Here is a 14,779-nt window from a genome sequence, read left to right as displayed (position 1 = left end):
TAAGCAATGCTAGATGGTTCCTAAAATTTATACGTCAATGGCCTGATTATCAAAGTACTGAGCACGTGCTTTGTTGCTGCTGCTGCTATTGTTGTTTATTATTTATATTGCTGTAGTGCCTCGAAGCCCTAGTCCCATTGTGCCAGGCACTGTACATGCATAGAACAAAGAGATGGTCCCTGCCCTGAAGAGCTAAGACAAGAGACAACAGATGAATGCAACAGATAGACAGAGAGTGCCCAAGGAAACAATGAGATGTAACTTCTTCAACTCCCTTGACTTTAGTATGATTTGTTGGTGCTCAACACTTCTGATAATGAGGCCATAAAAATGCAGGACACTAGAGGTGGAAACCATTTCATGCTTTTATTGGCTATCTTCAGAAAAGCACTTTTGTTTCAGAATGGGTTCTTATACAATAAAACATCCACAACTGAAATACTGATTTTGTTACACATTCTTGCAGTTGCAGGATATGTCCATCAGCATATTACTGTTACTGTGTGTTAGTCATTCAGAGCATATTGTAAATGTGCATGGTGCTGAAGGCAATAGCTGCCTATGCTACTACATGTCACTATCAGATTATTTAAAGCTACCCAAACAAATTGACTAGTCCGTTTTTTCTCTGCCCTGACAGCTGCTGCTCTAAGAGTCAGCACTGGAGTGACCCCTTCTCTCACAAGTTTGGATACTGTTTTTCTTTAGCCTGTCAGATCTAGGATCAGGTTAAAGTAATTCCTGATGGGCATTTAATGCCGAGGTTGGTGTGTTATCGTATTATATATGTGAACTGTACCACTATATATTTAACGTAATAGCAAGAATATTGTATATTTGAAGACACCGTTACACAATTATTTTGTTTCTGTTGTAGCATTATCTAATGAAACTGCATGCTGATTAACCATTATAATTTGTATGTTGTAGTTAAATGGGATGAAAAACATTAAGTTTAATGTTCTGGTCAAATGAACAGCACTTCCATAGATTACATTTGTACATCTAAACTGTACTGTTCCTAGAGAGAGACAAGATAGTCAGTACTCATAGGCTAGGATAATAACCAATTAATATAATGACACTAGTCTAACAGAAGAGTCAAAAGAAGGTTAATGAGATAGGGAGGCTTAGTTGATCTTAACATCTAGCGTGAGGGTACTATATATCTATATTGCATTCACCAGTTTGCCCAATCCTTAAACATTGCAAAAATATTTTATACTTTGGCTTATTTTGTGTATATCAGGATTAAACTCTAATGTTCTGAATTGGCATATTCAGAGTTAAAAAAAAATCAGTGAAGCCCTTATTTAAATAATACAGATAATCACTGCATAAAAATTTCCATTTTGTGGACAGAATACATTCTTTACTTTTTATGTAAATAATGTTTTATGTGAAAATTAATTATTTTAAGCCTTTTCTCATACATATAGTAAATAGACAACTCATCACAAAACAATGCTGGTGCAGGAATAATTATTTTACTGATTAATAATTCTTTGCACTTATATAACACTTTACATTGTCAAAGTGTTATAGAATCATTAGATAATCCTAATAAGAGAATATTTAAATTCTTGCTGTTGAGCATAGGATTGATCCCTTTCATCCAAATGTTTCCATGTGTCCACACTCAATTTTCTCTGGTGAAATCAAGCTAAATTATATTGTCAGCATACAGTAGGTAGATCTATCACTACATGTTATGGGCCCAGTATTGTAGCTATTGGCTGTGTAATTGACAGTGCATGACTGGGGCCCTGTATTACATGAACATATATCACATTTGGAATCCTTAAAACTCCACATGTAAAATGTAATGGTTGAAGAATTCTTCCTCATGACATGGATTATTTCTAACCTGAGGGACTAAGATACAAGACTAACTAAACCTATTCGACAAAAATGGCTAAAGATTTGGCTCCACACTAAATGAATTATTCAGCATGGGAATGTTTTTGGCTGGTCATTGAAATCCTGCTTGATGGTGGAGAGCTCATGTAGCTGAGTCTTCCTGACTCAATAGATCATTCCCCACAATTTTGGATATGTCAAAAACTGAAATGGGCTATTCTTAATTCCTTTATGAAATATCTATTTTAAAAAACTTAATTTTTGTCAATAAAATTTCTTCTAAAATTTCTGTGATTTGATGATGATGAAATTTAGGGATTAATGTGGCCATAAAATTTTGAGCAGATTATTTAGATATTGGAGTATGTTTGCATGTTTTTAAGATCTGACATGTTTCTATGTTGGAAACATTAATGGTATGTTTGTTTTTTGTTTTGGTGGCAAGAGATAATATGAAAATCATGAAGCCTGTTCTAGGACAATGATGGGGTGAATTGATTGCTTTAATAATATTTCAGACAAAGAGGCATTGGCTAGTTCACTAACCCATAACATATTTATAAAATCAGCCCCATAATTTTTCATTGAAAGCTTGCTTTAGTCACAAAAGAACATAGTGCAAATAGAACACCACAAATGCAGTGGTGAGTTACCAGTATTATAAAGACATTTGTATTCATTCCATCAAACCTATTTCTAACCCTTTTTACAGCAGTTGTATGACTACACTGTGGAAGAACAATGGCAGAATTCTTTAAAACAAAAGAAAATAATGGCAGCAGCAAAAACTTTTTTCAAAAAATCTAACTTTTTGATTGGTTTACTTGTGAGTGACCTTATGATTCACCTCCAATTCATTCTTGTTTTCTCCTGGAATAAAACAATTGCAGTGGGTCAGCTATTCATCCCAAATATCCCCAACCCACTGCTCTCAAAGTACCTACATCATGCAATTTTCCTACTTGAATCACAAGAGTTCAGTTAGTTCTCAAGATAACAGATCACACTTTGACGCTAGGGGAAAAAATAGATTATATCATAGAAGAGTTATTTTACTTCCTTGCTCTGGGATGTTATTCTTTATTCTAACTGAATGTATTTATTAAGGACCAGTGCGGAAAATAAATCAATCTTTTTGTTGTTGTTCTTTGGGATTATGTTAGCGTGATATGATTAGAACAATTTACAGTAACCTGAGGGTTCAAACGATGACTCTACTTCAGCTGACACATGCAAGCTCTCAAAAGTGCCCTGGGAAAAGCATAATGTAGATATCTTAGAAGTAATTGCATTTGGGTTTTCTTTTTCTCATTACCTGAACATTCACCATGTCATCTGAGAATATGATGTTGTTCTTATGGATCTGTTCTCTCCATACCCATGGATGTTAATCTTACTGATTCTACTGGGAGTTATGTGAACTATATCTAGATGACACCAGATCCTTATTTACAGCTCAGTTGTTCTTACATGTAAATGAAATGACCATAGATATACTTGCATGGCTTTTCTAAAGGATAAATTCCAGGACTTGATATCTTTTGTGATAAAGAAAAGTCCAGGATTTCACCTGTTAATTCAGGCATATATTTTTTAAAAGCTGGAATAGAAATAGTTTGATTTCCATTGTGTATTTTACAGAAGAGCTAAATAAGTAATAACATAACATGAGATCTTTATCTCTGCTCATTACTATTGATTTTTTTCCCAAAAGCCCCACTCTATGGAGCTTTCGTGCAAAATGATTGCATGTGTTCTCCTCATGCCACATTTGGGTTCTGGACTAAACCCTCTTCAGTGAGGTTATATTTTACTACTTCAAAGGAACAATCACTGAGCTAGATTCTTAGTGGGTGTAAATCAGTACAGCTATGCAGATTTACACCAGCTGAGGAACTGGCCCATTGTACTCAAGTACGTTTTAACCTGAACAGCTTTTTGCATCCAAGTCAGATATTTCTCCTTAATTCTAAAAGAAAAGATGATTCTTTAGAGCATTAGTAGTTTCCAGTTCATTATGGAATTATTATTATTTTTCACTAAATAGATTTCATTTAATTTCTAGCATTTATATTTCTCTGGGGAACAGGGATCAACAACTCTTGCCTGAGGCATCATTCCTAGAAAAATTATGTTACTGTAAAATTTATTAGCTGGAGATAGATTTCTTCCTGCATCACATTCAAATCAAGTAATTCCATGTACTTTAATGGTCTTAGATGCAAAGAGTGTAGTCAGAACCTTCTTTGATTCATTTAATTTGGCAGGGCTCTGATGAGGGCACCTAGGAACCCTATCCTTGCCATTTAGTCATAAGATCCTCTGTCCATTATAAAAATTTTGGTTTAAGTAGTCAAGCATTTGCTTTTAAAATACACCATTAATGAGTGCTTTAGCATGCATGCATAAAATTTTCTTTCCATGAGCATTCTTGCAAGTAGAACTAAATTGTACAAAAGTTCAGATGGAGAACACAAAGGGAGCACAACCACAGCTGTTATTAGTTATTAAATTTGAGAAAATACTCTTAGGGTTAAGCTCATTTCCTAGTGTGTATCACAACAAGGCTATGGAAAAAATAGTATGAGGTTGTATAATTAAAGAATGTATTATAATGCATACAAACCGGCAACATAATATAGTTTGTATGAATAGCCTTCATTCTGGCATTTCTTAACTTTTGAGAGCTTGACTTTGCAACTTTAATAACTTTCCTTTGATCATAGAATCATAGAATATCAGGGTTGGAAGGGACCTCAGGAGGTCATCTAGTCCAACCCCCTGCTCAAAGCAGGACCAATCCCCAACTAAATCATCCCAGCCAGGACTTTGTCGAGACTGACCTTAGAAAGCTCTCAGGAAGGAGTTTCCTTAGAACCCTCCCTAGGCAACCCATTCCAGTGCTTCACCACCCTCCTAGTGAAAAGGTTTTTCCTAATATCCAACCTAAACCTCCCCCACTGCAACTTGAGACCATTTCTCCTTGTTCTGTCATCTGCTACCACTGAGTACGGTCTAGATCCATCCTCTTTGGAACCCGCTTTCAGGTAGTTGAAAACAGCTATCAAATCCCCCCTCATTCTTCTCTTCTGCAGACTAAATAATCCCAGTTCCCTCAGCTTCTCCTCATAAGTCATGTGCCTCCAACACCCTAGTCATTTGTAAAAAGAAAAGGGGTACTTGTGGCACCTTAGAGACTAACCAATTTATTTGAGCATGAGCTTTCGTGAGCTACAGCTCACTTCATCGGTCATTTGTGTTGCCCTCTGCTGGACGCTTTCCAATTTTGCCACGTCCTTCTTGTAGTGTGGGGCCCAAAACTGGACACAGTACTCCAGATGAGGCCTCACCAATGTCGAATAGAGGAGAATAATCACCTCCCTTGATCTGCTGGCAGTGCTCCTATTTGTACAGCTCAAAATGCCATTAGCCTTCATGGCAACAAGGGCACACTGTTGACTCATTTCCAGCTTCTCGTCCACTGTAACCCCTAGGTCCTTTTCTGCAGAACTGCTGCCTAGCCATTCGGTCCCTAGTCTGTAGCAGTGCATGGGATTCTTCATCCTAAGTGCAGGACTTTGCACTTGTCCTTGTTGAACCTCATCAGATTTCTTTTGGCCCAATCCTCTAATTTGTCTAGGGTCCTCTCTATCCTATCCCTACCCTCCACCGTATCTACCTCTCCTCCCTGCAAACTTGCTGAGGGTGCAATCCACAGCATCCTCCAGATCATTAATGAAGATATTGAACAAAACCGGCCCCAGGACCGACCCTTGGGGCACTCCACTTGATACCTGCTGCCAACTAGACATGGAGAAAATTGATCACTACCCATTGAGCCCAATGATCTAGCCAGCTTTCTGTCCACCTTATACTCCATTTATCCAGCCCATACTTCCTTAACTTGCTGGCAAGAATACTGTGGGAGACCGTATCAAAAGCTTTGCTAAAGTCAAGGAATAACATGTCCCTTGTTTTCCCCTCATCCACAGAGCCAGTTATCTCATCATAGAAGGCAATTAGGTTCGTCAGGCATGAGTTGCCCTTGGTGCATCCATGCTGACTGTTCCTAATCACTTTCCTCTCCTCTAATTGCTTCAGAATTGATTTCTTGAGGATCTGCTCCATGATTTTCCGGGGACTGATGTCATGTTTTTGTTGTTGTTCAAGATTTTGGTTTTTTTATAACTTCCTTTGGTTTATTAAAAAGAAAACAGGCAAAACATAGTATACTATAACTGCAACTATAAAAGAAAAGGAGTACTTGTGGTACCTTAGAGACTAACAAATTTATTTGAGCATAAGCTTTCGTGAGCTACAGCGCACTTCATCGGATGCATTCAACTATAATGCTTCGCTTCCATGCATCATCAGCAGAGCATGAACTCTGGAGTCTCTGCGCTGCAACAGAGATCACATGGGCTAAATGACTAAAGAGCAGTTATGACATAATCGCAGATATGCCCTGTGGACCACTCACTAGAAGAAGAAGTGTAATTAATTGAAATAGTGTGTTATGTATACACTAGTAATCCCATTTTACTGACAACATAGCCAAGCACATATATTTGGCATATTCTACCTGAGAAGCAGAATGGATAAGATTAAGATCTCCCACCTTGTGTAATTTTTCTGTGGGGTGTGAAGCTTGTTCAACAATAAGTTTTGAGAAAACCACTGAATTATTCATCATTTACCAGAAGTGGTAAGTTTAGAATGTATGATCTCCTGGTTCCCAGCCCTGTGCACCTTCCCTAGGCCAGAGGGTATTTTAAGGAGATGGCAGAGGAAGAGATTCAACTCTGTACAATGCTGGGAATATACTCAGATGAAATCGTCAGTGATTTTAGCAACAGGCTTTAAGCAAGCTCTAATGAGCTTAGTGCACACTGCAAATGGCAATTTTTTGATATCTTAAAAGTCAGTTGATTCTGAATGGAGTTTCATGGGGAAAGTAAAAGCCTCTCCCTGTTGCTAGGCCTACTCCCTTTCAGATTTAAAGATTTACAGGGAAACAATGTTGTCTAGTGCTTAGAACATTCAACTGGAACTCAGGGTTCTATTCCTGGCTCTGTCAGTGGCCTATGGGTGATCTTGGGCAATTCTCTTCACCTCCCTGTGCCTTACTTTCTTCTTCCAGTTTGTGCTTTAGACATATGACTGTATATGTGTGTATTTTATTATGGAGTATTTCACAATAATTGACCTGAGGCAATCCAACTAATTGTTCTTAAATCCCAGAGCCAAACCACCTGTTTAAATGAGCTCCAGAGGTACAGGCCACACTAATCTGCTGTACTAACAGTCACCTTAGCAAAAGAATAACGATAATCAAGAACACTTATCAAGGTCTTGTAAAGGTGCTACAGTACACAGTTATCAATGAAAGTCTGCTATGTAACATGTCACTATTGTTAGAAAAAAGATGTGATATCACAGTGGCCATATTCCTATTAGTAATCAATGATTAACCAAGATTTCTTAAATCTGCTAATTAGATTTTTTTAAGCAAAAGTAATTGGTGATCTTATCTTTAATTATACATTAAATAGCAGGAACTTTGAGCTTCTTTGTAAAAGAGAAACAAGTTGTAATGAAGGTTAAAGAAACATACCTCCCTTTCCCCAAAGTTTTATTTCCTACAATTAAATAGAATTTGGAGCAGTTAAGTGGTGTCACAAAACACAGTTGGAGAGATATGAAGTAAGATAACTAAATGAAAAAATGAATCCCATTCCAACATAATCAGTTAAATATTTTCAAGTGTTATCCAACTGTTTACAAGAAATGCCCCAGTATGTTGCCCCATTTAGATCCTGTTAATAAAGAAATGCTTCAGATTTCTGCCTACTAAGAAGTACACCAATGTATTGTACCTCAGGAAGGATGTGTAAAATTAGAGGTAGCAAGGGGGTTCTAATATGTAGAATTACAGATTAAAGGCTTCCAAACACCATATATGGCAGACTAAAACATCCTTTTCTCAATAAAAAGGATTTTGCTTTTATCCCTGAAAGAAAAATATTTATCTGTTACTTCCTGCAAGTGTCTTCGAACAGCTATAGGCACTCTTCCATTTCCTAAAAATAAACAGTTCTATTAGCTAAATAGTCTGACAAGCTCCTATACTTACTAATATATCAACCTGACCAGTTCTATTAAAATTTCTGTTTTTCTGGTTGCCGCCTCCTCCTTCCTCCACCCCCCTTCCATGGGCATGAGTTCTAGTTCCCTCTACCTGATGGAATATGTAAGAGCTGCTCAAATATGTAAGATGTTTAAATACTAATCTACAACTAATGCAGTCAACAAATATTTTTATTTACAATAGTGCCAACCCTGAAGGTTCAAAAATTAAGAGTAAAAAATGACTTTAAAAAAAAACATGCTTTTTAGTTGATTTTTGAACTTCCCCCACCCACCCCTGTGTGTCTCCTGCAGCATGGCCCTGGCTGGCCTGGGTCATCTGACTTGGGCTTGCAGGAGGGTGGGACTCAGAGTCAGGGCTGCAGTCCAAGCCCAACCACCTACACTGCAGTTTTTAGCCCCAGAGTCCAAGACCCACAAGCCCAAATCAATTGACCCAGGCTCTGAGACTCAGTGCCAATTTTTTATTGTAGTATACAGGTACCCTCAAGCTGTACCTGGCTGGAGCTCAGCCCTCTGACTTCCAGGGCCATAAACCCTTCTCCCAGTCAGGGTCTCTAGTAGGAACATCCTGCTCACTACAGTTCCTCTGTCATAACTCCCTTAATCTTAGCTTGTCTACACTATGCAGCTGTTAGCAATAAGGCTGTGTCATTAAAAGTCAGTGTGTATAAACGCTCTCTGTCGGTATTTTGTCAGCACTTTTGCCGACAAAATACTTCCAACACCGCAAGTGGTGTTAGCTTTGTCAGCAGGAGAGCGCTTCTGCTGCCAAAGCCGCATTCACAGTGCCACTTGCGTCAGCAAAACTTTTGTCTTTCGCGGGGAGGCTTTTTTTAAGTACCCGTGAAAGACAAAAGTTTTGTCGACAACGTCACAGTGTAGACAAGCCCTTAGGATCTTCCCTGCACTAGTCACTCACAGTCTTTACCATTTCCCAAGCTTTTTGGCTCCTCCTGATCTTTATAGGGAAAGTACCCTGATCTCTCCCAAGTATGGCTCATTCTGTAATCAGCCTTGGCTAGCTCCCGCCCTTAAGGGGATCTACTACAAGCACAATAAAACTGGGTGGGAACCAAAAGTGGGAACCAAAAATCATTTTTAATTAGAGGATTTCACTGTTAACATAAAATACTGTTTTTTTTCCTGTGACTTTAAAAGTTATATTTACAGTTGTCATACAGTAGCTATAGATTATACTGTAGGTCTTCCGCTACTATTTAACAAAGTGATCAGATGAAAATAAGCTTCTGATTGAAATGTAGCCATGAAATATGATTTTTTTGCTGCTAGTGGAATTTTGGCTGTATCAGTTAAATGTGTAAAATACAGATATCCAGTATTTCAGGAAAAGCATTCCCAAAAAACTTCTAAGGGCAATATAAAAAATGACATACACCATATATGTTAATGCTTTCAATACTATATAGTGTAATGAAGTATTGGTGGATACTGTATATATGGTTGCTGTTCTGAACCTTTCACCGGATCATTCAAGCGTTATTCCTTGGCAGTGAAGATGAAGTTAAGCACGTTATGGCATGGAAGGAAAGCATCTCTTCACCAGTTTTCAGTAATTATTTTGTTGTTTATTCTTCCTTTATGTTTAAGTAATATCTCTTACCATAACATTTGGGCACCATAACAGCATTTAAATGTACATAAAATAGTACCACATAGGAACAACAAGTTTAAATTAATAAATTATGGGGAATATAATGAGTTTTAATCAAAGTAAAAAAAGTGCAGGCATTTTGCCTCTAAACCTCATTAAATGTGAACTCTGATGGGCCTTCAGTGTGCGCAAATTCTATAGGTGCTTTGAACCATTGCTGTTATATAGGCATCCAAAAGCAGTGACACATTAAGAATAACTCATACACTGTGGATTGTGTGGGTAAAAGGAAGAACACAAGGCGTGCACACACAGACCTTCTCCTTACTGATATACACTACTTCCATTTTATCTAGATTGAGCTTCTGACAGTATTCTGTTATCCATGTCACTACCTCCAGTAACCTCTAGGAGGGCAGAGACACCACAGCATCCAGATTCAACAAAAGGAGATGTGAAGTTAAATATCATTCCTATATTAGCAATACTGCAGCCTAAAATGTAGGGGCTCCCAATTTCTCTTTTTATAGACTGGCTGATGGATGCCCCATGTAGGTGTGCTATCCAAGCATATTTCAGTGCTCTCTTCTCCCTTTATTCTCCTACCCTTTATGCCTCTGTACTCTTTCCATTTAATCTTTTTCTCTTTTCATTATTAATTATTATGGTTATTAAATTGCATACAATGTCTTAAATATGCATGAGATTTTTCAGAACATGAAAAAAGGCATGCCCCAAATATCTTATGATCTACGGCCCCAATCCTGAAATTGAATCTGTGAAAGTTAATCTTTGTGTCCAAGCAGAACCACGTTGATGTCCGTGAGTCTCTGTGCATGCATAAGGATCCTTCCACATAGCATCTTTGGGGTCTAAACTTAAACTTAGAAATAATGTAACAAATGATAACAGGCAAAAAGGGGTGGAGGGTTCATGGAAGGCAGGCTCAGAGCAATATAATAAATTTAAGCAGTTGCTTCAGTTTTTATATGTTTGTGTCTTTCATGTTCAGTTTTTTTTATAGTTATGTCTTGTAAATGTTACTTGTAGTTCATCAGTAAAGCTGATTGGAATTGTTTCTTTTTTTTTCTTTTGTGGGAAAATGCTGGTTTGTTGAAACTGAAACTTTTTGTGGAAGCAGTTGTTTTGATGATGCTTTTGTTGGGAAAGCATCTTGGGTCCAGGAGGGTATCTCTGGGGAAGCAGGAGGGGGAAGAAGAGAAAGCAAAGATCTTCTGCTAATAGCCAGGTGGTTAGCACACCACCTGTGATGTAGAAGACCTGCATTCAAGTCCTTGCTCTGAATCAGGTAGAGTAGGGACTTGAAACTGGATCTGTCTCTCTCTCCTTGTTTTTTCAGTAAACGTTTCCAAAGATCTCTGTTTTCTTCCAATATGCAATGCAAACAAAAATTGAAACCTTAAAATTTTTCACAACGCTAAATTCTTTTTATCCAGCCAGCATTATTTATCAATTAAAATAATTAGGACTATAGGAATTTTTGTATTGGATCAGACCCAGGTCCATCTCACCCAGTATCCTGTGTCTGACAGTGGCCAGCACCTCATGCTTTAGAGGAAGGGACAGGAAACCCTGCAATAGGCAATCTTCCCCTCTTAAAGATCTCTTTCTAATTCCTAAGAGTTGAGTGTTGATTTATCATTCACTTTTTTTGTTAGCATCAACTATTATAAGTATGGATATTTTTGTTCATATAAAATGGATTAATGCTCGTTGCTTGGAAAAATGCTCTGTGAGGTGATGGGGTAAAGGCTGAGATATGAAGATGCATGACAGCACAGGAGGAGGATGGAGGAAAACGTTTTTCCAAGAGTGTAAACCAACCAAAAATATCACCAAACTGTGAAGTGTAGGTAAAACATGATCGTAACATTATATATAAATTCTAATGAAAGATGTTGGTATATTGTAAATGATTCATACAAAATCCTGTTCTTCAAAGGAAATATATATAAAGAAATCAATATCAAACCCTAAGAACAACTGAATTAAAATTCAGAATTGTGCAGTCACACTGTTGACAAGGGAAAGAGGGATTTCTCAGAATGACATGCCTTCTCTTTCAGAAATTGACTTGCTGTGGAATGCAATGCTAGATACTGTTAAATATGCTGGTAATATCACAGTACCCTTTCATTATCTCATTATATATGGCTTCAAGGTTCTTAGAATCAACTGCTTGGAGAATTTTTTTTAATGTGATAATTTTCCTTTTCATTTGACTGATAATTGTTTTCTGTATTCAGTTCCACCAGTCATTCGAGTCTATCCAGAGAGCCAGGCCAGAGAGCCTGGTGTGACAGCAAGCCTCCGATGCTACGCTGAAGGTATCCCAAACCCACAGCTTGGTTGGCTGAAGAATGGAATTGATATTACTCCAAAGTTATCCAAACAGTTAACCCTTCAAGGTAAAGAGGCATACTTACCACTGTCTAAGGGCAAGTCTTGATTTAAAACAAACAAAGCAGCACTATGGAGATTCTACAGTAGAATTTTACGTTTCATGCTGCTTTAATTTATCTGTTTAGAGAGACATTGTGCCATTAGGCACAGCCCTGAACCAAGGAGACAAGTGTGAATTGCACCACCTCAGGAGACACTGTGCCTTAGAGGTACCCTCTGAGGCACAAATCCCTCCCTGCTCCCCCTTTGCTTGAGTGAGAGAATGGGGAGAGTAATTGATTCTGGCCTGTACCTGCAATACATTTCAATACCTGGACCTGTCCCCAGTCCTGCACTAGAGTGTATCTGTGTGGGCCAGCACAATGAAGAGCTAAGACTCCTCCTACCCTGCAACCTGTACCAGATGGGGCAAGTGATATTAAACCTAAGATCCATGTAAATGAAGGGTGATGATTCTTACTCTCCCTTACTCCTCTGCACAGGTCTGTGTAGTACAAGGCACACAATCCAGACCATAGTTTAACTGCAATTCAATTCAGCACTAAAGTTTTTGACTTGGAACTACTGCACTTTATGCTGTTTTTGCCATTTACCTAATTTAGGATCAAATAATATGTTTAAAAAAAGGTAGCCCAGAATCTCAGTTATTGTTTTTATTTGTTACACTGGTGTAAATCAAAACTCATTCTATTGACTTTAATGGAATTTTTCCAGATTTACTCCACCATAAATGAGAGCAGAACTTGGCCCAATGTTCCAAATTCATTTTTTCCTCTACCTCTATTGAAAACAAAAGAGTTTACTTTAGGGATGGATTAGGATTTAAGTGAATTTTGTAAATTTTGCAGTTTCTGTTAAAACCAGCAAAATCTGTTCACTGAGATAAGTAAAGAATGACTAGAACAGAGCATTAATCAGTTATTGGACATTATAATGAAACATATATAAATTTATTAGTAAAGGTGTCTCATACCATTTTGTAGGACATGCTGTAAATAAAATGCAAGCAAAGAGCTGAACTCTGCCAAAAGCCAGGCTGAAAATATAGTCTTTTAAGATTTAAAAACCACCCTTGCCTGCTGGACAGGAATTGGCAATACAGGAAGCACTAATAGAATTGTCCAGCAATACTAGCAGTTTCCCTTGCAGGTTGAGTAGAAGACTCCAAGAGTTAAGTATCTGAATTGTCATGATCCTATTTTGCCACCTTTACTCACAATGGATGTGTCTTCTCAGCACAGTTAGCTTGAGTTATAACTTGAGTGTTACCTCAGCTGAACTCCTCTCCATACAGAACAATCTCTAGCTGGAGTTAAATGGTGCTTTAAACTCAAGCTAGCTAGTTCTTAGGGGTAGGGTGAAGGGGGTTGTTAAAGCTCTGTTGTTGTTGAAGCTTGATGTCAGGGGACTGTTGCCCCCTTACTAACATTCAGTGGCGCTGTTTTGGTTGGCTAGCTCCCAGTACTTAAAGGGGAAGGGTCAATGGGAAATCAGGACCCTGAGACTGACAGTCCCCAAGAACAATGGGGAGAGGCCAATGTTCCAGGACAGGGTGGGAAGGCTAATCAGGGAGTCAGGAGGCCAGGGGGAGTCCCGTCCTCCGTGTGAGCTGGAATTGCCTGGGTCAGACAGAGTAGGGCCGAGGTAAGGAGAAAGCAGGGGCCCAGGCTGAGCTGGGGAGCAGAGCTGCGCCAGATTCAGAGGGACCAGAAAAGCAGCCCAGGAAACAGGTCAGAGTTAGGAGCAGTCACAGAAGCAGCCCAGGGAGAGCAGATCCTGTTCTGGGAACAGAGCTGCAGCCCCAGAGCCAGAGAAACAGCCCAGGGAGAGAGCAGATTCTGTGCTGGGAACAGGGCTGCAGCCACAGAGCCAGGTGTGGTGAACAACTGGGGCCAGTCAAGGGGGGACCTTGGGCAAAGGGCCCAGCGCAGAAAGACACCCCCAGCCAAGGGTCCTTGCAGGCCAGACTGGGAGGGGGATCTACACCCGATGGGGGGCTGATGCTGGCAAGAAGGGTCCCACCACCCAAAACCCAGAGGTGTGTGGCTACCACTATTGCAAGCGTCCAACCCGCAGCATCTCTGCAGCACAGCCAGGGCCTGAGAAGGAGGCCTTGGACCTACAAGGAACAGACTGTGAAGTGCCCTGGTGTCCAGAGACTGTTTGTAATGTTCTCTGCTACAGAGCAGGGTGATGTGTTTTCCTTTAACCTTTCCCATTTTTCCTTATTCTTTTTTTAAATTAATTGTTAATTAAACAACTTGTATTTGCTTTAAATTGTATGTAATGATCAGTGGGTCAGGGAAGTGCCCAGTGCAGAGAGAGTACCCCGGAGTGGGGACACCCTAGCCCCTGTCCTAGGTGACCACAGCAAGGTTAGGGGTCGAGCCCCCGAGGAATCCTGGACCCAGCCTTGTCAGGGTTACAGGTACTCTGCCAGACAGGAGAGTGGAAGGGGAGTCCTCAAGGGCAGGGAGGCCTCTGGGTAAAGGAAGTGGGAGCGAGGACTCAGATCCTTTCACTAGCCCACTTCACCGGTGTAGTGCAGAAGCCAGGAAAGTTCCCCACAATAGTGGGACCATTCCTCCGCTTACATTGAGATAGAAATGCAATGTGGATGCAACAGCTGGAATTACAACAATTCATCAGCAGCTAATGCAATCGCTCTGCGCTGGTAATCAAGTCACTCTGAGTAACCTCTCTGTTGTTTTGAAGTGTGGACAAGATCTCTGA

General features: G+C 39.3%; 1 protein-coding gene across 2 annotated transcripts in view; it reads left to right on the top strand.

Annotated features, from left to right (window-relative positions):
• FSTL5 (follistatin like 5) overlaps nt 1-14,779 on the top strand; it is a 546,388-nt gene that overhangs the window by 433,537 nt on the left and 98,072 nt on the right. For both annotated transcript variants that reach the window (XM_074951085.1, XM_074951084.1), the window contains exon 9: nt 11,890-12,051. In XM_074951085.1, coding sequence (XP_074807186.1) covers nt 11,890-12,051 — 162 coding nt within the window. The remainder of the gene's footprint in view (nt 1-11,889; nt 12,052-14,779) is intronic.

Source organism: Natator depressus, chromosome 4, assembly GCF_965152275.1.
Source record: "Natator depressus isolate rNatDep1 chromosome 4, rNatDep2.hap1, whole genome shotgun sequence".
NCBI classification, from domain to species: Eukaryota; Metazoa; Chordata; order Testudines; family Cheloniidae; genus Natator; species Natator depressus.
Note: the sequence above shows the minus strand (reverse complement) of the source record. Positions and strands in the feature narration are given on the sequence as shown.